This window comes from Caloenas nicobarica, chromosome 5 (assembly GCF_036013445.1).
Source record: "Caloenas nicobarica isolate bCalNic1 chromosome 5, bCalNic1.hap1, whole genome shotgun sequence".
NCBI classification, from domain to species: domain Eukaryota; kingdom Metazoa; phylum Chordata; class Aves; order Columbiformes; family Columbidae; genus Caloenas; species Caloenas nicobarica.
In genome coordinates this window covers 53,028,563-53,052,517 of record NC_088249.1, presented here as the reverse complement: position 1 = coordinate 53,052,517, position 23,955 = coordinate 53,028,563, and the positions used below count along the sequence as shown (strand labels likewise).

The 23,955-nt window shown below is 43.4% G+C and overlaps 1 protein-coding gene across 1 annotated transcript in view; it reads left to right on the top strand.

Annotated features, from left to right (window-relative positions):
• The first annotated feature begins 220 nt into the window (after positions 1 to 220).
• PTPRJ (protein tyrosine phosphatase receptor type J) overlaps positions 221 to 23,955 on the top strand; it is a 76,619-nt gene continuing 52,884 nt past the window's right edge. Inside the window, exon 1 of the mRNA XM_065636886.1 lies at positions 221 to 301. Within this exon, the coding sequence (XP_065492958.1) occupies positions 221 to 301 (81 nt within the window). The remainder of the gene's footprint in view (positions 302 to 23,955) is intronic.

Genomic DNA, 23,955 nt, shown 5'->3' with positions numbered 1-23,955 from the left:
CGCCCCCACGTAGGGCTTCCCCCGCGGCGGCTCTAGCCACCCGCCTTTCCAGTCACGAAGCGCTAGAGGGAGCGGCGGGAGAGTGAGGCGCCGCCGCCTGTGAGGGCGGCGAAGGGGTGGGACGCCGGGCGGTGCGGGACGCGCAGCCTGGCTATGTCTCCGGGGGAGGCGGCGTTGGGCTGAGCGGCCGTGCGCGCAGCGGAGAGCGCTCTCCGCCACCATGAGGCGGCTGCTGCTCTCCGTACCCCTGCCCTGCCTCCTGCTGCTGTTGCCGCCGCTGCTGCTCATACTGCCGGCCGAGGTGAGACCGCGGCGCGGGGGACGGAGTAGGGCGCGGGAGGCAGGGGGTTCCCTGCGCCGCGGCCGCTGGCCGCTGCACCTGCCCCCGCTGGAAGCTGCCCCGGCGGCGGCGCCCGCCGGTCTGGGAGGAGGCGTGTGTCCGGCGGGGCAGGTGTGCGGCCGGAGCTCGGGCTTTGTCCCGCAGCGGTTCCGCTCGTGCCGCCCAGGGAGGGAAGGGGAGGCTGGGCGGGGGGGCGCAGCGTGGCCCGGCGGAGGCGGCGCTCACCTGGGGCGGCCGCCGGCTGGATCCTCGGGGCCTCGGTCTCCCCGGTGCTCCCCGCCTGCGTTTTGGGGGTCTGAGCCCCGCGCGGCCGCTGGGTGGGGGGCGGCCCTGGCCGGTACAGGCGGGCATGTGGTGGGAGTATGATCCTGTGGCTCCTTTCGGGGCGTGAGGCAGCCCCGGTTGTTTACCTCGCTAAAAACCGCCTTAGGTAGAGCAGGGACGGCCCCCGCCTCCCCACTGAGTATTGTAGCCTGCCGTCGTCCTATTGCTGCTGGTTAATTAGTAATACGTTATTTGCACATTGCCTGTGCTGGTGGTGCACATCACCCACTGGGTTACAGTCTTCTGGAGCAGTGTGGAGTTTCCATGGGAAAATCCTGCCGTCGTGTAGGGCTGCAGGTCAACAGGAGGCCTGTGTCAGCACACTTGTGTTTGAAACCTCCCTCTGTGCCTGAGCGTGTCGCAGGAGGTTCTTCCAAAGGCACCTTTCAGTGATGTAAATCAAAATGATTTTCCAGGTGACCCACTCATCACATGCTGGCATAGACTTTCACCCCATGCTTTCATCAGCTAACAGCTTCCTAGGGTTTTCTGTAGGAATGCTTCATGACTGCTGTGAACTCTTAATGTTTTTGAGGCTTGCTGAACTTTTGCTTCCAGACATACCTGCTTGGCCTCTCTGCCTCAATGGCTTCTGCTACAGAAGCACAGTATGGACCAAGGTGCTCAGTAATCCATAGTGACAGTTCTGCTTGGCCTATGTTTCAGTCCCACCCTGAGAGCTGTAGAGCAGAACTATACCACTGCTTTAGATTTTAAACTATTTTTGACCCCACCTTACATTGGCATCAGCTTTTGATTACTGTCAATGGCTATTGTAAACCTTAGCTGCTGCTTCCTTTTGTGCCTCATTCAGTTTGGGTTGCCTTGCAGTGCTTTGTTGTTCCATCTCTGTTTGCTGTTGTACCAAGCCTAGGTTTAAAAATCTCTTCTGAATAAGAGCTAAGACTGATTCAGGAATCAAAGTACTCCAGCATTTTGGAAAACCTTAGGGCAGGCCTGGATTGCCCTTGGCTATGGCCTTTCAGGCTCACTCAGGCAACAGGAGCCTTGTGTGGGCATGTGGCTCGCATTGACTTCTCTTCCTTGAAGCAGAGAAGCCTTTGTGTGAAGATCTGTCAGCCATGACCTCTATTGTGTGTAGTTTCTATTCTCAAGCAGGGTATGAAATCTTGTGATGTAATAACCTACTTGTCCTCTAAGTCTGGCTTTTAACTGGTGTGTAGTATGATAATACCAAAAATTGGACCCTCTCCTCAGTTACATATAGTTACATTTATGCATTAAAAAAATTCTTCCTGGAAAGGGTTGTCAGGCATTGGAACAGGCTGCCCAGGGAAGTGGTGGAGTCAACATCCCTGGAGGAGTTTAAAAGGTGTTTAGATGAGGTTCTTAGGGACATGGTTTAGTGCTAGAGTTAGGTTATGGTTGGACTCGATGATCCTCTTCCAACTGAAACGATTCTATGGTCACCTTGGGGCCCAGCTGTACACCCCTGTGGCTCCCTTGAGTAGGTTCTGTCATCCTTTGGTAGTATCAGAGTTCCAATCAACATACTACAGAATACAGGTCAGATCTGTAGATTTTGGTGTGGCTCACAACTTTAGCTCATGGTGTCGTGGTCTGAAAATTCAGAAGACTACAGTTTTTGACAGTCTCAGTTGTGACTTTAGGTATACCTGTGAATATGAAGGCCAGTGCAAGGAAGTCTCCATCCACCAGACCTCTTAACTGATGCTGGTCAGTACCTTGTAGAGTTATGAACATTAGGAGTATTTGCATGATCTACAGAGGGAGGTGGGGTGAAAGACCCCTTAGGAACTTTTTTCTTAGAGGAATAGGATGTAAACTGAGCTCATAGTAAAACTAAAAGCTCATGGTGTGATTCTGCAAATTCTTTACTCATTTGGAATCACTGAATTTCAGTGTGGCCACTTGTGGCAGGTGGGGAGGATAACTCATGTGAGGGAAGTGTGTTATGCTTGTATAGGCCATTAATGCCAGCAATGAGGATGCAGAATAAAGCCTTGCATGGAGAGAATGCTTGCTCTAAGCACAGTAGTTGTGTTGCCTGTTCCAAGTAGTGTTCACACAGTCTTGCTCTCTAAAATCAGAATGGTCTCTAAATAGGGAACAATTTCACTCTTTGTGGTGAGTTATTTGCACAGCTTAAGGCAGACGTCAGAGTTGTCTGGTGTGATCTGTTTGTGGTGTGGCATGTGTGCAGCTACGGGGACATGGCTTGGGACTACCTGGTAAGGTATTTAGCTGGTGTAAGAAGCTTGACAGTCTTGCCAGTTGCTGCCGTCATGAGCTGGACTTTGTGCATTGCCAGTAAGGATTATTGCGTCTTGTCTACAGTCTCCCTGATGGCCCATGTGAGGAAAAGCGGTGAGTTAGGTGTAAGTGGTTCTTGGCTGGATCTGGCCTGCGTGCTGCCTTTTAGAGGACTCTGGGGTTGGTAAGAGGACAGTGCTGCTAACAGACAGTGTTGTCATACCAAACACACGCAAGGGCTGGGAAGCATCCTGAGCTGTGGAATGGCTGTGTCATGGCAGCTCCTGGGTGGTGTGACAGGCATGTGATCTTCCTCTGGCATCTTTTACTCAAGGATAAGCATCTTCCTTATTTTTAATGAATTACAACACAGTGGGCAAGGTTGGAGTTGTTAAAAAACACGCAGTGAGTTTTGTTATTTGTGGGAGCTACTGACTTGAGGATGATCATGTAAGTGATATGACAACACAACATCTACTATTCAGGAGCGGTGTACTTCTAAGCTCCAGTGTTTGTGTGCTTGGAGTTATAAATGCTTTTTATGTGGACCTAATAGATTGTCCTCACAGCTTATTGCATGCGCAGAGCTCCTACTGATACTGTGTGAGTTGATTGTATAGGTTTATGACTTAGTGATCCGAATTTCCAGCTGAGGTGTTTAAATGAAGCAACATCATATCTGAAATGGGGGCTTGCCATGTGTGTATGTTGCATTTCTGCTAAACATTGGCCATTGTTAATCATCCTTGTTGATTCTTGTCTTGTATGGTACCTTACATTTTAGGTTGTGAAATTATTCTGGGTAATCTTCAGCACATGAAAGAAAAAAAAAGTTAAAAGTAGGTACCATTTAATAAAAATGTTTTGCGAATACTTTGTGATGTAGGTCTACATACACGTCATTTAGATCTTTTAAGAACAATAAAGCTTGAGAAATGTGAGGCTCCCTTGCTGCTACTGTAATATGCTTTTGGGGTAAAGCTTTTAATGACCACCTTTAGAAACAGGTGTGGGCATCACTGATCTGGAGACCTGAGGAGGCCTGAACTCAGCAGTGTAGACCAGAAGAGGAAGCCGTGGCGGTGAGCTGAGTTTGCTTGTGTTGGAGGAGCTTAGGAATAAACTTCTCCTCTGTCGCGACAAGTTATTTTTCTGTGGTGACTGACAGTTGATGCTGAAATGCAAAGGCTTTCATTTTTGTTTAAAACTTCAACACAATTAGTTTTCACGTGCTTCTTTATGTTCATTACAAGAACACACAACATGAAGACCTTCTGCAGTACTCAATAGATGCTTTGTTTTCAATGTGGCTTGGATGTGCGTAGCGCTACCTTAACTGCATAGGCTGACTGCACATTGCAGCACACTCAGATGTTTCCAGTACTTTGATTTTAGTCTCCAGCCAGCAACACACAACAAAATATCATCTTCTGCATGTTTGAGATCAGAATTCAGGCCCACAGTGGAAATGTTGTCTGTGCAAACAGCCACGCTATTATTAGTACTTCCTCAATTATGTGAGCTACATGCAAGTCTTTGTTGAGGATTTTCACGGCATGTAAATTTCTTTGGTTGGAGATTCTAAATATGGGAGAGAGAAATTGCTGCTGTTTAAAAATCTTTGGTTGTTTATTGTGTAGGGCATAATCTATACAATTTTAATTTATGCATTTCCTTCCTCATACTAGAATGACAGTGTGTCCATAGAGTGAGCATTTCAACAATGTTAGAGAGTGGTTGGAAACGGGGAATTTGATGTTTGTAGGTGTGAAGTCTGTCTCATGTCGTTTATTTGGAGTTTTTGCTTGCCTGCTTGAAAGAGGATTCCTGATAAGAGCAAAAGAGAGAAAGACTATTAAAACAGTCAGTGGCTGCACATCTGGTTGTTAGCCTGATGTGACTGCTTTTAGTTACACTCCAAAATTTGAATGTAAATAGTACCTTGAACATCATGAAAGGTCGCTGGAAGTGTAGGAGGAGCTAGTTGAATTTTTTCTAGCAGAAAGGGCCTACTGCTTTGTAGGATGAGGAGAGTGAAAGAGAACTTTGCCTTAAATGGAGCCATCAGTAGGAAATTAACTTTCAGTGGGGATGACTGTGCAGGGGAGGACATTAATTGTGAGGGGAAAAAGACAACCAAGTGTAAGTGAGCATGTGCTAATATGAAACATTAGAAAGCAATGTGTGGAGGGGAAAGAATGATCAGGCATGTGCAGGAAGAGAAGAGCAAAACAGATGTACTGCTCTGGAAGGCTGCACCAAGGCGCTTCTCTAAGTGCTTTCCAGCTGTTCTCAAATGTATCTGCACATAAACAGGCCTCCTGGGGCTATTAATCCAAAATTCCAGGGGAAAATACAAGATGTGGGAAAGGTATTTCTGTAATCCATCAAAGAATGGGCATGTACATGTGGTCCAACCAGAACTGGATTGATAAACTTCTGGCCTCAGTTATCTTCTCTGCCATTCATGGATATTTAGTGGAAAAGGCAGGGCAACACAGAGCAATGTCTGTATCTTTCTGTGAATGTTAGTATTTGGCACATCACTGAATGTAAATGTTGTTCTCCTACCATCACCAGGAAATTGGAAGAACCCTTGGCATTAGAAACCACACAGTCCAGCCATCGTTGTTTTCCCTCTGTGATTTATCTGGGACCCTGGGGCCACATATGAAAGCGTCTTTCTCCACCTGTAGAAATGTAACAGGAGACAAGGAAACTCTGCTTTTAGCTGTGTCTCAGAATAGAGGAAATTGCAGCAACAGCTACAAACAGAGGAAGGAATGATGTTGGTATCTGCTGTCATACCAGACCTGTAGGGTCTGTAACTGATCTTGGCTTTACATAGTGCTCCAAACCAAGTTGGTATGTGCAAGGAATGGGGCTAAGGCCTGTGTTTGACACAAGTCCTGCTTTGAGGAGGAGAGGGGACCACTGGAAGGATTACCTTTAAGCTGTCTTAGACAATGCCTAGAAATCCCTTTCTCTCCAGTGCTGCACATCTGCTGGTTCTTGGTTTCTTTTTGTGATTCTTCTTGTACCTCCCATTTGTTTGGCACTCTGAGTTTTCTCATTGCTTGGTACAATTTTAGCCACACTAAACAAGTAAATAAATATCTAGTATGTCTGGTAAGTTGTGGGGGTGTTTTAAATGTGGGGTTGAGTATTTTGTTTATTGGAAAGTCTGCATGGGTTTTTGGTTGATTGGTTTGCCTTTGTGGTGTGTAGGAGTATGCCATCTACATACTGTAGTACTGTTTTCTGTTTACTGTGCACCATATGGGCCAGGGATTGAGTATAAGGACTAATTTGTGTAAACTTCACCGCTGTTTCCCCCACTGAAGGTAATAAATTTCTGCTTCTGAGACTACAAAATCATCAAGTAAAGACTTGAACATCAGGTCCGGAGCTTTATTGTAAATTATAGCCTGTCTGTTGTAGCCTGGTAAGCAGATGCAGTCTCTTAGCGTATCTGTGTTAGAGGCTGTAGGTGTTTGAGAAAAGGTGAGGGTGGCACCTGGTCCTGGCTCTGTGAGCAGGTCTCTTCTGAGCCTGAAGGTGCTGGAGTCCTCTCTGCCATCACCGCCCAGGTGAGAGGAAGGACTCGAGTGTCTGGGAGCTTTTCCTTCTTAGGATTTTATAGTTTGTATCTAAAACACAGCTGGCTCTGTGAGGTGCATTCTCAGATTAATTCCTTACTTCCTTTTGGCAATATTTTGATAGGAGTTTTTTTGTCTGCCAGCTTGTAAGGAGTTGGGTTAAACCTAGCCTGAATGGGAGTGCTCCCTAAAGAGGGGTTATTTGTGCAAATCAGCTTTGTAGAAACCCAGCCTGTCCCTGGTCACTGGGGGATCGTAGCTTGGCATGCTCTGAGAGGTTTCAATGCATATTTAAAAGCCTCTGCTTTTACTAGTTCAGTAGGATTTTTTTTTTTTTTTTTTTCTTTTTAAGAGTGTGTAGCAGGATGAATCATTCATGGTTTTAGGACATCTTGGTACATGAGTGGTAAGAAGACACGTAGCCAAGGTTATGATGTTTTGTCTTGGACTGTGTGCTGGTGGTTCATCTCTGCAGCGGGAGATGGCTCTGGGCATTATTTTCTTACAGAAATGCTGGCGACTTTTATTTTAGCATTCCCCATCATGGTGGACCTTAGACTGAGATTTCCCTCGTTATTTCCTCTTGTGCACTTGAATAATTTTAAGTTAGAGCATTTTTAATAAGTTTATTTTCTTGTATACACATATGAACAGATCACCACTGGCAAGTCTATTTCTATATATTTGCTTTTGAGTCCTCATTTTCAAATTACAATTTCTGCTAACTCCATCCATGGAAATAAGGACAGAGCCATGTAAAGGGCAGAGAGTGCCCGGCCAGAGGGTTGGCTTGGGAGCATTTTATTGCCTCTTGAGACTGCAGGATGCTGCAAAGGATGGGGCAGGCCATGGCCTGAGAAAGGTACAGCTTCATTTTTGGGCAGGCCAGCCTACATATGCAGCAAGATATGGGACCATTTGTGATACTACAGACTGTGAAAGCTTTCTGCTTCTTCCCTCTAGTGCTTTGTTGTGCCTGCAATGTCAGTAGTCCCTGCCAATAAATGGAGGTTGCTGCTTCTTGCTGCCTGTCCTGCTCAGGGCTTCCTCATGCTCGAAGTAGCTCGGCCAACTGATTCCCAGAGCATTTCCTTGAAACTTGGAACTTAATTTTGCCAAAGATGTCATGGTACAGAGGGGCAAAGGGGAAATTTGTGAGAGTTCCTTTAGTTAATTTCATCTGGCTGAAGCCTGTATCTGCTTGAGGACAGATGACTTTTTAGTTAGTCGGAAGTCGGAATTCATAGTGATTGCCTCTTTGTCTAAACTTGCTCTGCTGCTTGTCTTTGTGCAAGGTGGCCTCTGCGTTTTGAAGTGGAAAGGGCAGAGAGGATACTAAAGTGGTGAATAGTGTCCAGCTGAGAACAGAAGAGGCCTCCACCACTGGTGACATTTGAAACTGGAAGAATAGCCCTGATTGGAAAGGGCACCTGTTTTATGTGCTGGGAGGGATTTGGGGCAAATGAGCTCTGAGACCAAGATGGAGCTTTGTCTGAGAAGGAGAAGGGATTACCCTCTGGGATGCAGGTGAAAGAAACACATTATTAGTTTCACCATAGCAGAAAGTAGCAGTGTGGAACCATCACAAGAGATTCACTCAGCCTTGCCAATGGTTTTATGACAATATTAGGCATGCCATGGTTTTGGTGTACTTTTTAAACATTAGAATGTGACTTGTTACAAAAACCAGTGTGAAGGGAAAAAATGAGTGCCTGTGGCTGGCATCGAATTTACATATGCAAAGTTGTATTGTGTTAATAAGGGGTTTTCCTCCTTTTGTGATCATGCTTAGTTGTTTCCTCTGATTCTGTAGGAACTTTATGTACTTATAAATGCCTCAAACCAAGGGGGGAATGAAATGAACAGTGATGAATTTGTAGGGTCCTTTCGGGTCATCAAATTTTGTTTTAATTATTTTTTCTCCAGTAAAAGCAGATATGGGAATTCTAATGCCCTGACACTGCAAATATTGTAATCATCCATTTATAACCAAATTTGGATTTGGGGAATTGACAGTTCATGGCTTTCCTGTTACATGAATTATGCTTCCTAAATTCTAGTGTTCTTTCTGTCTCCTTGTAGGATCAGGCATGTCTTCTAATACTAGGCTTGGAGTTCAATACCAATAAAAACATACTTGTTCTGGTCAATTCAGATGCTTTTTTTTTTGCAAAGTAGGCTGTGACTGGTTAACTGAGGTCTTTGGTGGTTTCACCTTCTATGGATTTATACTTTTTTTGTAAAGGAGAAATACAAGAAGTGTAGCCACAGTTTCCTTCCCACAGTATTTGTAAATGTGTGTCTTCAAAAAACTGTAAAAAAGAAAAAAAAAAAGGGGGGGGCGGGGAGGAAGCAGCACACTGGTTTTTGGGGGGAAGTTCATTATCTGTGGCTCAGTTTGCATAATTCTTTGAGGGGAATTCACCTCTAGGGTCTAGTTCCGTGCAGCTGGGCACCAGGGAGAAATAAGCAGCCCAGCTTTGAGATCAGGGTCTGGCCTTTTTAGCTGACATACTGTGGGTGCTACCAACACAGCCTGGTATTTTAAACTTAAGAGTTCCCAATAGATGTTACATCTGACAGCTGAAGAAAGGAGACTGACATACTCTTACATGAGATAAAGGGGCAGCGTTAACATCTGCAGAATGAAAAGACTTTATTTTTTCAGTGTCGCTCTGCAGTTCAAAATCCTATTTCTGGGAATATTTCTGAGATGGAAGAAAAAATTCGGAAATTTTTTTGAAAGTTTCTTTTGCATGACCTTTAAGTGGCTAAGAGGCTAACCATTTATTCTTTCTAATGAACCTTGTACTAGTTTTAAGAATCTTCTTACAACCAGCTGAAAAAATGTGCTTTATAGAAACTTTTAAGTTCAGTGTGTTTACTTGAATGATCAATGATAAATTAAATGTATTGCCACATCCACATTAAAATAATTGAAACTATCACTAAGTACATGCAAAGCATTAGTAGATCCTGGTACTGTGAATGTGTTAACTGAAATCCAGTTTTAAGACATAATTATGGGAAAGGACAAGGCTGCAAGATCTGGAATTAGATCTGTTGGCCCTTTGTCCTTTAATCTCCATAACAATGCAGGTAATTGTGTATATATAATAAATCTCAACAATACTCTCCTTTGTCTCTATTAAAGGAAAGAAAACTTTCCTTTGTCTGTAACTTATCAAGGACTTGCATTTGGAGATGTTTAAATTTCTACAAGATAGTTACAAATAAAAAAGCTAGCCAGCCACAGAAGCAAATAAAATTAAAAAAAAGAAAATTTTATGTTTTGAATCCATTTAGGAACAAGCATCTTTGCCAGCTTAACAGTTACAGATGAAGTGTTGTTATGAAGTGTTTAGCTGTTCTTCGTAAGATAAGCCTTTAATGGCAAATGTCCTCCAGCACCATGTCAGTGCTTTTTTGTCTTCTTGTCATCTTTCTCCAGCTGGAGTGATTTTTCATTATTGCTGAAAGGTAGTTGATCTAAAATACCAATACCTTAACACGATGTGTCTTTTTATGTGGATTTGCAACTATGTAATGATAGTGTAATTGCTTCTGTGTTTTCGTTGTGTATGCCCGATTCCTCTGTGACATTGTCATTTCTGATCTCTGCTGTACACTGGTAGTAAAAGATCCACATTAAAGAAGCTAATAATTAGTTTTCTATAGTCATGAAATTGAAAGCTTAAAATGCTTTAAAAAAGCAGCCGTTTCTTTAACCAACTTTAGAATCATATAACCTGCTTTAAAAAAAAAAATCCCACCAATGAGGCATTATATGCTTTTGATGATTAAAGTATATAATTAGTTTATTGCACTCTGCATTAACCTACCTTTCTCTTTCTTTCTTGTCTGCAATATTTTGCAAAGTACTGACCCTGCTAGTTGTTCCTGCTTTCTTCCAAATGAATTTTTTTTTGGACAGAAGGGGGAGATGAAAAAGAAAAAAGATGTCTTGTCTGCAGATCTTTATTCAGAGTCATGGCTACATGCGGTATTTGCTCACTACTATCTTCAGATTGCATCAAAGTTCATTCCAGCTACATTAATCAGAGATTTGCAGTGAAAACTGGTCAGCTCAACATTTAGTCTTCTACTGTAGAAATGTGTGGAAAAGAGAGAAGATAAGATACTGCCAAACTTGAGTTTCCTGTATGAGTAAAAGCCTCTTACTTTTTGCTCTCCTTTAGTCAGGAATTTGCTGCTCCGTCTTCCAGGGAGTCTGTGGGACTTCCAAAATCCTGCTAGAGTTTTGGAAGATTAAGTGAGTGACTGAGAAGTTTTACGACTTGCAGTAGGTTGTGCTGTCAAGATTTGTCTGAGGATGCCAGAGCTGCTCACCTGCTGCCCCTCATATCTTCTTTTCACACTCTTTGTCCTCCTTGAACAGGTTGTGTTTTGTGGCCTAGAGGTTGTAAATGGTATGGGATGTTGTGCATTTGTACATGGCTAATACTAAGGAATCTTGATGGGGTTAGGACCTCTGGCAATGAGTTCAAAAAAGAAATCTTTCTCAGTCCCCAGGTGCATGTAGGAAGCCAATATAGTGCCCCATCACATCTGTTTCCACCAGGATTCACTTCTGCTCACGAACTGTGTCAAAATTGAGAGCTGGAGGGGGAAAAAAGCTTGCCTTGCACAACTTCCTGCATTTTCTGAATACAGTATTCCTTTTTGGTCATGAATAGGTTAGAAATCAGACAAAAGCTGGGTTGTAGGGTCTTATCCCTTTCTTCTTTAAGCGAATTGGTTAATTCTTGCTGAGTTTGTAGATAGGAAAGGCGTTCCTTACATCAGGAACAGAGGGTGAAGCGTTTCTTGTGCTGTGAGATAGGCATGGACCTCTAGACACAGGGCAGCCTGTGGTAAACCACTATGTGGACACTGAGCATCCAGGATGAAATTTGCTGTCCTGCTAAATGCCTGCCAAGGACAGCAAATTTCATCCTGGATGCTCAGTGTGTCATGGAGCAAGTCTGAGTTGTGAAACAGCTACTTGGAGCAAGTAGGGGTAGCAAGAGGGATTGGGATGCTAGGGAGCAAATTGTACCTGTGACCCTATGACATAGCTGTCCAGATCCTGCTGAGAAATCAGGGCTGAAGACTACACTTGTTATATTGAAATGGTGCAAAAATCAGTGTGCTAGTGAAATGTCCACTTTGTAAACAGCTAGCATCAGGCTGTTCAAGCTCCAAACTGTGTGTATTGTACATAACTGAAACAAACCTGGTTGTTGCCTTTGATTGCACAGCAAATGCTTCTTTCTGCTGAGGAAGAAAACCCACAGTTTGTTTCTGGATGTCTCATAGTGCAGTGACTGGTCTTGTGGGTAATCTGTGGTTTGTATGTATTGGGTGGTGTTTGGAGGACTCTAATTAGAGATGTTCCTAACCCTGCTTTAATGCAAGGAAAGGAGCTAAATGAGAACGGTGTGTGGTTACAGCTGAGAAGGACATAGAAAAGCAAGCGTCCGAGGCTAATTGAGCTTAGGGCGTAAGAACTCTTTCATCATGTCCATCTCTATGAAACCAAAAGCAAAGACAAGTTTCTAAAGAAAAGGAACTAAGTTGTTGGGGAGGATGATGATTAAACACAGAGTGTACATGGGGAGCAAGACTGCTGCAGCCTACGTAAGTTAACAGTGTGTATCAATTACTGAAACGGTGCCCAACTATGTGCTGTTTCATTACATAGAGCTGAACCATATTCATCTCTGAAATAAAACTGACCAGTCCGCCTCCTTCTTTTTAATTAGATCCTGTTGGGATGAGACATCCCTTCCTGAAATGAGAGAAAGGTAAAATTCAGCTCTCTTCCTCGCCCCCCACAAGACTGTTGCACACTTGACAGCTGTGATAATATGACACTATCCCTTGTGATTTGGATACTGCTTAAAAGTGATAAAAGGCATTTCTAGGCAGCTAGTATTGAACTTGCAGGCTCTTGCTACATGAGGTTACCAGCTGTATGCTGCTTACAATGAGGTGATGATAATTGGTGTCTGCTGATGGTCAAAACCATGATTATCCACGAGCTTAAGGAATGAGCCTGTCTGATTCATCTACTGCACTACACAGTAGAAAAGTCTCCAGTCTCTACAGTTACCACTGTTGAGAGGAGGATGTGATAGGTGTTACTGTTAGCTTATATGTATGCTTCATAGTATTGCTCAAAGCTGCATAGCTAAGAGTGGGGTTACTTTGCTTCTTGTTGTGAAAATGCATACGAAAGCAGTCTCTGTTCTGAAATACCTGATTGTGTGTTATTTTTAAGCATGCACATGTGCAAATGCACAGTCTGTATTTAAGGAACACTTACGGCTGCAAAATCTGTCTCTGAAAATCAAGGAGGTGTTGGAGTTAAAGCTCCCCATTTGACATTAATCTGCCCCTTTCCAACGGAGCCAGGACCCACAGCACACACTCCTTTCTCCCTCACCGTGTTTAGCTGCCTTTGCTCAGTGCCAGCCCCCTCATCAGAGGAAGCTGTTTGAGAAGCTTCAGCTTGCCCAGATATGTTTTGTGATGAAGATGGAGGTTGGCTCTGTGCAGCTCCCTGTACAGCCTTGCCAAGAAGTATGTTCCCCCACTTGGATTTTGGAGCAGCTTTCAAGCTGAGGTGAGAGCCTGCCCAACTGCAGCTGAGCAGGTGCCTGGTAAGGTGAGTGCCCTGCTGACCTGGGGCCTGTCCCAAAAGATCAACTTTCTGGCCTCACCTTGGACCTATCTCAGCACTACAGACGTGACTGGTGATCCTGACCCTGGGCTGAGCCTGGATACCAGTCATTTCAGGGCCTGCCATGCTCAGGTGCCATGGCAGTGCACCCCTGACTGGTAGAGCCTCCACCTCCTGCTGTGCTATCCTGCTCAGCTCTCTGCTCCCGTTTCCCCACCTTCCCATGCACCTTCCTTACATTGTCTTCTGACTATTTCACCTAATTTTTCCCCATCTTTCCTCTTCCCCAGTCTCCCTCTCCTATGTATGGGATGCTTAGGGTTCTTACGGAGCATCTTTGAGTGCTCGATTTAGCTTAGTTTTTCTCTAGGTAGCTTTTTGCTGCGTTTATTCTTCTTGGCTCCAGTAGGCACAAGTCAATTAGGGCTTTTTATTGTGATATCCCAAGTGTTTTTGATGTCAGTGAGGTTTTTCTCAGCAACAGCAAAGGCTACCTTAGGACTGAAAGGATCAGGGGATGTCCATTTCTTGCCAGACTTCGGACCATTGCTGTAAAGCATGAGGACATAAGGAAGAAAAGGTCACTGGGGTGTTTGGTATGGGCACAGCAACATTTTCCCTCATACTCATTTTCTCAATATTTTGAAGCATTTTGGCTGCAAGATTTCATAATTAAGTAAGTATATTTAGTGAGATCATGTAGTCTTAAAAATTTCCCTCCAAATTTAAGCACTTGGGGTAAGTTATAAGCAAATGAAAAGGGGTCTTCTGTTAGGAAATCCTGGGCAATGCTACGTTACACCCCGTGCTATTACCATTCAGACTTCTTATTTAACTGTTTGGCCTTGATTTTCCAGAGCATCACTGCCTTCCTCCCTTCCATACAAAACCACTCTTCCTACTTCTGCCTCTCATCTTGCTGCAGGTGTTCATTCCAGCCAAGCTCTGTGGTTTTGGATGCAGTGTGTGTGCGTGTCCTCAGCTGTAGCGGTGACTGTGGTGCTGCTTTGGTGACATCTCTGAGCGCACCTGAGAGCGGCCGCCCTGGCAGAGCTGCGCCTCAGCCTGGTGTTGCAACCTTTCCTCCCTAAATTCTCCCTTCTCTGGGCCAGATCATCCTGTTTTAATTTAAAGTGGGTGAAAGCTTCACCCATTCTGTAAAATCTTTGAGTTTTCTTAATGCAAGTGTGGATGGTCTCTCTCATAGTGATCTACTTGTTTCTAAATCAAATGCATATAGTTTTCTAAGTCTTCTCCGCATCTTCACTGTTGCAATTTGTCAGTCATCTGGACTGCAAATCCTTCCCCGATGGCCCCATCTTTTACACTGTTCCCTGTTATTAAATATTATTTTAGAAACACGGCTGTATTCATATTTTAGCATTTTTATCAATATGAAACTTCAGAGTATGACTTCTCTTTTAAAAGGTCTATTTCTAAAATTCAGGCTTATTCTTTATACCTTTATCTCTCCCCCTTTTCTGCTCATACCTCAAGGCAAATTTTAGCTGTGTGGGTGGAAAGGCTTTTAGTAATGTGGGGGAAACAGAAAATAGTTTGTTGCAGAACTTGGATTGTAATTGTATATGGTGCAGGGTCCACCCAAATTTTGTCATGCTTGTCTTCATTTTTGCATATACATGTCACATAATAGTTTGTGTTAATTTGTATTTATTTAGTTTGCCTAGGAGGAGGAGGGTGTTTTAATTGAAAGCAAAAATTCCTGTAAACCATATGCTTCACTTTTCAGTCAGCTCTAATTAAATTTCTTTTTCCTCCCTTATTTCAAGTTATTTTGTGTGCATGAGAACTTATGTGGGAGATCCCCATTGTTGTTATCATGTCATGGTCCTATTTGATGATCTCATAGTTTCCTCTGTGTTGATCAGAAATGTTACCGAAGATTGTGATTACGAACACATTCTTTATACGGAAAGAGATTATAGTAAGTTAAATATTACTTCTGTAAATCCTTTGATCGGTATTTCAGAGTGATAATGAAGATCAATGTATTGAGCCCACCGGTAAAGCTTCTGTTCATAAATGTAGAGAAAAAGCATCAGTGTCTGAAGTAATGCAGTGAACTCGTGACACACAGCTCGGGCTTTCTGAATTTCAGTGCTGCTGTCTAAGTGCAAGAGGACCCTACTCTTGTTTTCTCTTTCTGCCAGAAAATAATTTCTAATACTACTCAGCTTTTGTATAACTATAAGGTATTATGATACTTTTAGTGCTGCTAGCCCGTTCAAGAACATATGTGTGTGTATGTTTATGTGACTGTGTATACACACGTGTGTGTGTATATATATGTGAACAGGAGAGAAGAAATGAGCATTTAGTGTGAAATAATTTATTTTGGTATTTAGTTTTATTTGTTTAGTATCAAGTATTGTTTAAAAGAGGAAAAGGAACTGTGTGTTGAGATAAGCAGTAGGAGAATTAAAAAAACTTTAAAAAGAATTTAAAAAGACATATACTTGGCTTAAATGATGTCCAGACTTATTGTGATGTTTTCCAGGCACTGGTATTTTCTTTTTTTGTTAAGATTATAAACAGTTGGGTTTTGTTGAGTCTGCAAAATAACAAAAAAGAGCCACAATATTAATGCATTTAACTGTCCCCAAAATATGCATTTGAGTGCATTGTTTTACTTGTCCTTTTTGTTTAAAGATGAGTCTTGTTGTAGCAATTTTTAACTTCTATGACTGATTAAGGAACTATTAGCTTTACAAATAACCATATGATTAATTGCAGGGAAAAATATTGATGAATTGAATAGAAAAGTACTTGAATGCTTTCACCTTAGGCACTTAGAGGGAATTTCATGAATAGAACATGCCAGTGTTATTGCAGCGGCTCTTCTGTTTCTGTTCAATCAATCTGGGCAGGATGTCTTTTCACAGGTTTTTGGTGTAGCCGCATCTCTGCAACTGGTGGAAAAATCAAGGGCTTATTCCAGCCCTAGCATCATTGGCGTTGGGGTGGCTGCATGGTAAAAAGGGCTGGGGAACTGGTGGGGACATTGTAGTGCTGTATATTTGCAAGTGTGGGTTTGAAGTGGGCGTTTATGAGCTCAGCCGTCCCTTGCTAGGCTGGTGTGTGTCCGGTCCAGATCCTTCTTTGGTGTCAAGTTTACATGTTGCAGATACATCTGAGTGTGGGGGTGGAAAGATGGGATGAATTGCCAGGGCTTCAGCACCAGCACTGAAAGTTTGCCTTGCCAAAGCGGAGCCTAGCAGCTTGCTTTCCATCCAGCCCATCTGATGAGGGATTTGGGCTCTGCTTGTTTGGGTCCCAGGGGCTATGGCTGGTTATGTGTTGGCTCAACAAGGTGTCACATGCATTTGGGCTCCACAAAACTGTTTTCTGAAGCTTTTGGTCACCTATCTCTTTTTCAGCATTGCTATCTGGACGACAGCACTGTGAACTTCTGGCTGCAAGCAAATGGTTCCTGGAGAAAAGAGGAAATTAAACAAAAAACCTTGATGGATTTTATACTCGCAATCCAAGAATGTATTTTCCTATGAAAATACAATCTATGGAAATCTAAGTCATAGTCTGCTATGACACGGTAGAAGATGACTTATCTTGTACTGTTAGAACTCAAAGAGGATGCTTGCCAAGTCTGAATGTCTCCAGATATATAAATAATGTTTTATTGTCTTGTCATGGTCTAAGTATATATTGCCTTCAAATAGGAAAAATACATAATATTGCTTATTTTAAAATCTTTCTTTTCAAAGGCATATGCCAAGAAGCAGTGTGCTGGGGAATAAGTTCAGTTGTAACTGGGGAATTTTTTTTTTTTTGGTAGCAGAATGGTTTGTGAATGAGCAATGGAGATTGTGACCTACAGGGTTACAAAATGTGGGAATCTGCCTGTCTAGCCAGCACTATAAATAAATGAGAAAAGCTTTTGAAAGATTTTTGTCATCTCGATGTACATTATTTTGTTTCAGCAAGTCTACTTTGCTTCACAAACTCTGTTCTGTATGTGGTGCTATTTATAAACTGGGGTGGAGGAAGAGTCTCTGGGAGTGGGCGATTCACAGACACAAAATAGGGCCATAAACAATGTTAACACTGTGGCATAATCTGATAAAATCAAACTTGGACAAAGAGTGCAATGCTGTTCCTCACTGGGGCTGTTGTGCAGCAGCCGTTTCTCCCTTTCCGCTGACCTTATCAGACTTGTTGAAAATGCCATCTAGTTTCGTTTTCACAGGGGCCTGACACTGAGTTGCCCAAGGTTAACCTGAGAGCAACACTGTGGCTCGGTCTTCTGCACGGCGACTCTCGTGCCTGACCCATCTGAGGAGTGTGTGTCACTGCTGGTTTTGTGGGACGGGTCAGAGGAGTGTCCGAGGGCTTCCTGGTAGCTCAGTGACTGGTTCCTCTGCACCCTGGCCACAGGTGGCTGCAGAGAGCTTGTGTTCCCAGCAGAAGGTGGATCAACGTTCGGATCACAGCCTATAGGAGCTGGGGCGATGTGTGTTCCCTCCTGCTGTGCCTATTATGAGCTCTGGCAGAGGAAATGGGATGGAGAATTTAGCAAAGTCTCCTGGGGGTTGCCTGTGACTGCACGGAGGGACAGAGGGCAGAGCAGACAGGAGCTGGTTTCATATACTGAAGCAGTATTTTGAGTGTATCTCTTTCCTGTATAGGTAGAGGTAGCTTAGTTACCTCCAGGAATAAAATAATGTGTGCTTCCTTGTGCTAATTAAAACACTGACAAAGTCCAGGATTAGTTACTGGAAGAGCAGAAAGCAGAAGTTTTATGAAGAGGAAGGTTGTAATCATTACTGCTTCTATATGGCAGTACTTGGAGATGTTATCTGAGCTGAACTTTGAGGCACAGCATATGCTATATGTGTGTACATTGTCTCCAAAACCATTACAGTCTGTTGGAGAGGAAGTGATTTGTCAAGTTTACCCAAGTACTACATAGGAGAGCTCATCCTAAAACTCCGTATTCGTAAGCAGGCTAACATATTTACAGCACCATGGTATGTCCAGCAAATAATAATTCAGTGAGTCACATAGGAGAGGAGTACGTGAAGAGATTAAGGCAAAGACTGTAGCACAGGAATTAAAGATGAAATTTGCCTGTGCTGGTGGGTGGAGATCCCAAAGTGTTTCCTGCTCAGAAGCCTGTTTAAAAAAACCAACCAACCAACCAAACAAAAAGCACTTATGAGCATTCAATCCACAATGGCAATGAAAAGCACAGAGTTTAGGAAAAAAAAAAAAAAGCAAGCCCAACCAAATAAAAATATGCAGACAAAAGTGTGTACTCATCATAGGCAGGAAAAATCCTATCTTTTGCTTTCTCCTGTTATGGGAGGGGTCATTGTTTCTTTTTCTAGTAAAAGAATCCTTTAAGAAAAAAAAGTCTGTGGGAAAGGAGAATAGTCTGAATTGAGTCTTTGAGATGTTACATTACAGAGAGTCACAGAACATTTACTATGCAAATGACTATCTGCCTTATTAGATGCCTCAATAGAGTTCATTGTCTCAATATTGCTATTATTGGAGATGGATGGACACTACATGATTTTAGCATCAAGCTGAAAGTCTCATTGCTAGGGTAATAGTGCACTGACTTAAAGGAGAGAATTGAATTAAGGGGAGTGAAAGATCCATTGCTCTGTCCATTTTAGTTTGTGTTTTGTAGACTGTGCATCTTTTTAGGGGTTGTAACAGGGGGGGGTTTGTGCTTCATGGGCTTCGTTTTGTTCATCTTTCATTCCTAATAGAAAGAAAGCCCTTCTATGGGGAGGAACTCTCTAGCACCTGCTGTGTTTTTGCTTTATTATGGTTGTAGGAGTGCTGGCGTTGCTGGCCAGTGGCAATGCTGGCATCTTTCTCAGGTGGGTGCTGGCCCTGTACCAGCTTGGTGTCCTCCTGGAGGAAGAGAACCTACTTCTTTGCTCCCTGGTGTCAGGAACTCATCACAGTACTGCTCTTCTCCTCTCTTAGCTGGCTTCTTATCTGTAGGACTGCTTATGGGTTTTTCCCTGAGCTTTTACTAGAGCCTTGTGTACTGCCTGGGGCAAAATCTAAATCCTGAGAGCTGCTGAAGTCAAAATCTATCTAATGTCAAAATCTATGCCTCAACAGCATCTCCCTTAACCCTGCTTTTGAGGTCTTGCTTTGGATGTAGTGAGATGCCTTACAAGCAGACAAGAATACTTTCACAGGTCAGGTGCTTGAAATTACAGCTAACTGGTGTTTTTGTGGTGTGTGTTGGGGTTTTTGTTTGGGTTAAGTTTTTTTTTTTTGTAATCCAACTTCTTAAAGAGACATGGCAGCAGGAACTTTGGCTATGCAGTTGTTAGAATGAATGGTCAGTGGTACTTTTTTTTTTTAGGTTTTATTTTTTTCTGGGCATCACTTCATGTGTTGGATCTGACTACTTTACAGAATGGGAATTTTCAGATAAAACTTTGTCTCAGGGACTGCGTGTTTGCTGTCTCTGTGGCCTCATGGCCATAGTAAGGATCCATCATGGAGTTTTCAGTTAGGGGCTGGGCTATACTGCTGTTGTCTATGGAAGGAGGCATCTCTCCTAAGCAATTTTGGTTCTTCTAAACCTACTGTTTACTTAATTTGCTTCTTGGTTTGGGGAGTGAAACCACCCACTTTCTCTCTCTCTTGTATTGTTTGGTTAATATGTGTGAAAGTTAATGAGTAACTAGAAGAACTACAGGCAAATTGGAAAACAGTACCTAACGTTACTCAGTGTTTGGTTTTTTTCTGTAGCTTTTCAGTTGTGGAGGGGGTGGGGAGGGACCATTTACTCATTAAACAAAAGAAGTTCTCAATAGCCCCCAGCGTTTCCTCCCAGATATCCAACTGCCTCCCTTTAGTCCTTAAAAGTAGCACCTGTCATGCAGTACTTTCTAATATGAATTAATAATCAGGGATTGCAATGACTACACACTGTGTAGGACAGAGAAGCACTAAACCTACCAAACATACAGAAGATTATTCTGAACTTGGGAGCTTTGTTTTGTATGCTTTGTTCTTCTGATATCCTAGTCTACATTCTGCAGCCTCTCCATGTGTCACCTAACACAGCCCAGACAGATAACCCTGATGTAAATGACAGCAAGAAACCACTCAGCTGAAATCACAATTCTGTGGTGTGAGCTTAGGCACTACCCTGTGTTTTCCTGTCCCCTCACCAGTGCTAATGGTGAGGCTAGTGGCTCTTACCTCTCCATTTCACCAGAGCTGTATGTGTGCTCTGAGCTCTGTGATTGTAGAGCTGGCTAAATCTGGTCCTTAGTTTTCTTTAAATATTGACGGTAACTTCCTTCTTCGAGTGACAGAGGAGCCAACAAGGAGAGGTGCTATGCTGGACATGGTTCTTGTCAAGAAGGGAGGGGCTGGTGGGGAATGTGAAACTCAATGGCAGCCTTGGCTGTAGTGATCATGAAATGGTGGAGTTCAAGATCCTTAAGACAGCGAGGAGGGCACACAGCTCGCTGCCCTGGACTTCAGGAGAGCTGACTTTGGCCTCTTTGGGGATCTGCTTGGTATAGTACCATGGGATAAAGCCTTGGAGGGAAGATGGGCCCAAGAAAACTGGTTAATATTCAAGGATCACCAAGGTCAGGAGTGATGCAGCGCAATCAAGAAGTTGGGCAAAAACACCAGGAGGCCTGCATGGAGGAACAAGGAGCTCCTCGACAAACTCAAACATGAAGCCTACAGAGAGTGGAACCAAGGACAGGTACCCTGGGAGGAATATAGAGAAACTGTCCGAGCAGCCGTGGATCAGGTTAGGAAAGCTAAAGCCCTAATACAATTAAACCTGGGCAGGGATGTCATGGGCAACAAGAAAAGCTTCTATAGGTACATCAGTGATAAAAGGAAGACTAGGGAATGTGTGCACTCTCTAGAAGGAAATGGGAGACCTGGTTACCTGGGATATGGAGAAGGCTGAGGTCCTAAATGACTTTTTTGCCCCAGCAAGTGCTCTAGCCACACTGCCCAAGTTGCAGAAAGCAAGGGCAGGCACTGGGAGAATGACCCACTGTAGAAGATCAGGTTCAAGACCACCTGAGAAACCTGAAGGTGTACAAGTCCATGGGACCTGATGAGATGCATCTGTGTGTCCTGAGGGAACTGGCAGATGAAGTAGTTAAGCCGCTATCCATCATATTTGAGAAGTCGCGGCAGTCTGAAGTTCCTGCTGACTGGAAGAGGGGAAACAAAATGCCAATTTTTTGGAAAGGGAAAACAGGAAGACCCAGGGAACTACAGGCCAGTCAGTCTCACCTCTGTGCCCAGCAAAATCATGGAGCAGATCCTCCTGGAAACTATGCTAATCCACATGGCAAATAAGCACATGATTGACGATGGCCAATATGGCTTCACTAAGGGCAAATCATGCATGACAAATTTAGTGGCCTTCTGTGATGGGGTTACAGCATTAGTGGATAACAGAAGAGCAACTGAAATCACCTACCTGGACTTGTGCAAAGCATTTGGTGCTGTCCTAGACAACATCCTTGTCTTTAAAATGGAAAGACATGGATTTGACAGATGGGCCACTCAGTGGATAAGGAATTGGCTGGATGGTTGCACTTGGAGAGTTGTGGTCAATGGCTCAATGTCCAAGTGGAGACCAGTGATGAGTGGTGTTCCTCAGGGGCTGGTATTGGGACCAGTATTATTTAACATTTTTGTCAGAGACATGGACAGTGGGACTGAGTGCACCCTCAGCAAGTTTGCCAATGACACCAAGCTATGTGGTGCAGTTGACATGCCTGAGGGACAGGATGTCATCCAGAGGGACCTTGACAGGCTTGAGAGGTGTGCCCATGCAAACCTCATGAAGTTCAACAAGGCCAAGTGCAAGATCCTGCACGTGGGTCAGGGCAATCTGAAGTGCATATACAATCTGGGCAGAGAATAGATTGAGAGCAGCCCTGAGAAGAAAAACTTGGGGGTGTTGGTACATGAGAAGCTCAACATGACCCAGCAATGGGCACTTGCAGCCCAGAAATTCAAATGTATCCTGGGCTACATCAAAAGAATTCTGGTCAGCAGGTCAAGGGAGGTGATTCTCTCCCTCTACTCTGCTGTCATGAGACCCCGCCTGGAGTACTGCATCCAGCTCTGGGACCCCCAGTATGACAGAGACCTGGACCTGTTGGAGTGAGTCCAGAGGAGGGACATGAAGATGATCAGAGGGCTGGAACACCTCTGCTATGAGGACAGGCTGAGAGAGTTTGGGTTGTTCAGCCTGGAGAAGAGAAAGCTCTGGGGAGATCTTATAGCAGCCTTCCTATACCTAAAGGGGGCCTACAAGAAAGTTGGAGAGAGACTTTTTACAAGGGCATGTAGTGATAGGACAAGAAGTAATGGCTTTAAACTGAAAGAGGGTAGATTTAGATTAGATATTAGGAAGAAATTCTTTACTGTGAGGGTGGTGAGACACTGGAACAGGCTGCGCAGAGAAGCTGTGGATGTCCCATCCCTGGAAGTGTTCAGGGCCAGGCTGGATGGGGCTTTGAGCAGCCTGGTCTAGTGGAAGGTGTCTCTGCCCATGGCAGGGGAACTAGATGATCTTTAAGGTCCCTTCCAACCCAAACCATTCTATGATTAAGGAAATCTTAAATATTAAGATACACATTTTCCTTATAAATATTTATGAAGAAATAGGTAAACTGCAGAGTAAGGCATACTCCACTCTTACTGTGTCATTCAGCTTGGGTTATGTGCTCTAGCTTTCAGTATTTCAGTGTTGCTTATGAATGTTTAGTAAACTTTCTTTCCTTTTGGATATATGAATATACGATTGGAAGTTCTCTACTTCACTTTTTCACTTCAGTTTTCCATCCTGATCTTGAGAGGTTAATTTAATACAAACGTGTAAATAGAAAAGGACATGAAGGTATTGGTGACTTTTGTAACTCTTGTCTTCATGTTTTCACAGAAGTTTTGAATCTATCTCAGAACAGTTAGTTTCTGAGGGTTAAAAATTGCTACTTGGTGTAGTCTGGGAGTTCTTCTGGGGAAGGTTTAAGCAGTAACTTAGCCTAAATTCCTCTAGCACCTAATCCAGCAGACATTATGAGGTCATAAAGCAGCAGCTCTTCTGATTTTATTGATTTTTATGATACTTTTCTACTGTTTTGACCCCTGACATGATGACTAGTGGAAGCTCTTCAAAAAACAAAACCAGAAACAACCTCAAAACACGTATGTCCTCCTGGAGATTCTGGCAGCATCTTGGCCAAGTCACTGTCACATCTGCTCTGTGTATTCAGTCATGTTGCATGTGTTCAGCCATAAAACAGGAAAGGAAAAAGTACTGTAGGAAACAGTAAATTATGTCTGTAAACCCAAAAGCTTTCGTGCATTATCAGGAATAAACATAGTACCTGAAAATATTCTTAACTGATTAAAATGAGAAGAAAGTTCTAATTAATAGTGCAGCTTTTAGGCTAGAATTCTGTTTATGCCGATTTCAGTGAATGGAGGGTTAACTTGTATTTTCCCTCTATCAATAGAGAGAACTTAAGAACATACTGGATAAAAGACTACAGCAGTATGACTCGTTTGGTGTGTACAGCAACAGAAATTCTGCTTTTGCTCATCAGAAAGGCTCAGTGTACAAGGTAGTGTACTGTGTTGCCCTGAGCTTTCTGTCTAATCTTTAAATGGGTATGTGGCATTTTGCGTTGCTTGAATATATTCTGTGATAATACATAATAAGGTTCTATTATATGCAAGAAGCACACTTAATACTGGTTCTG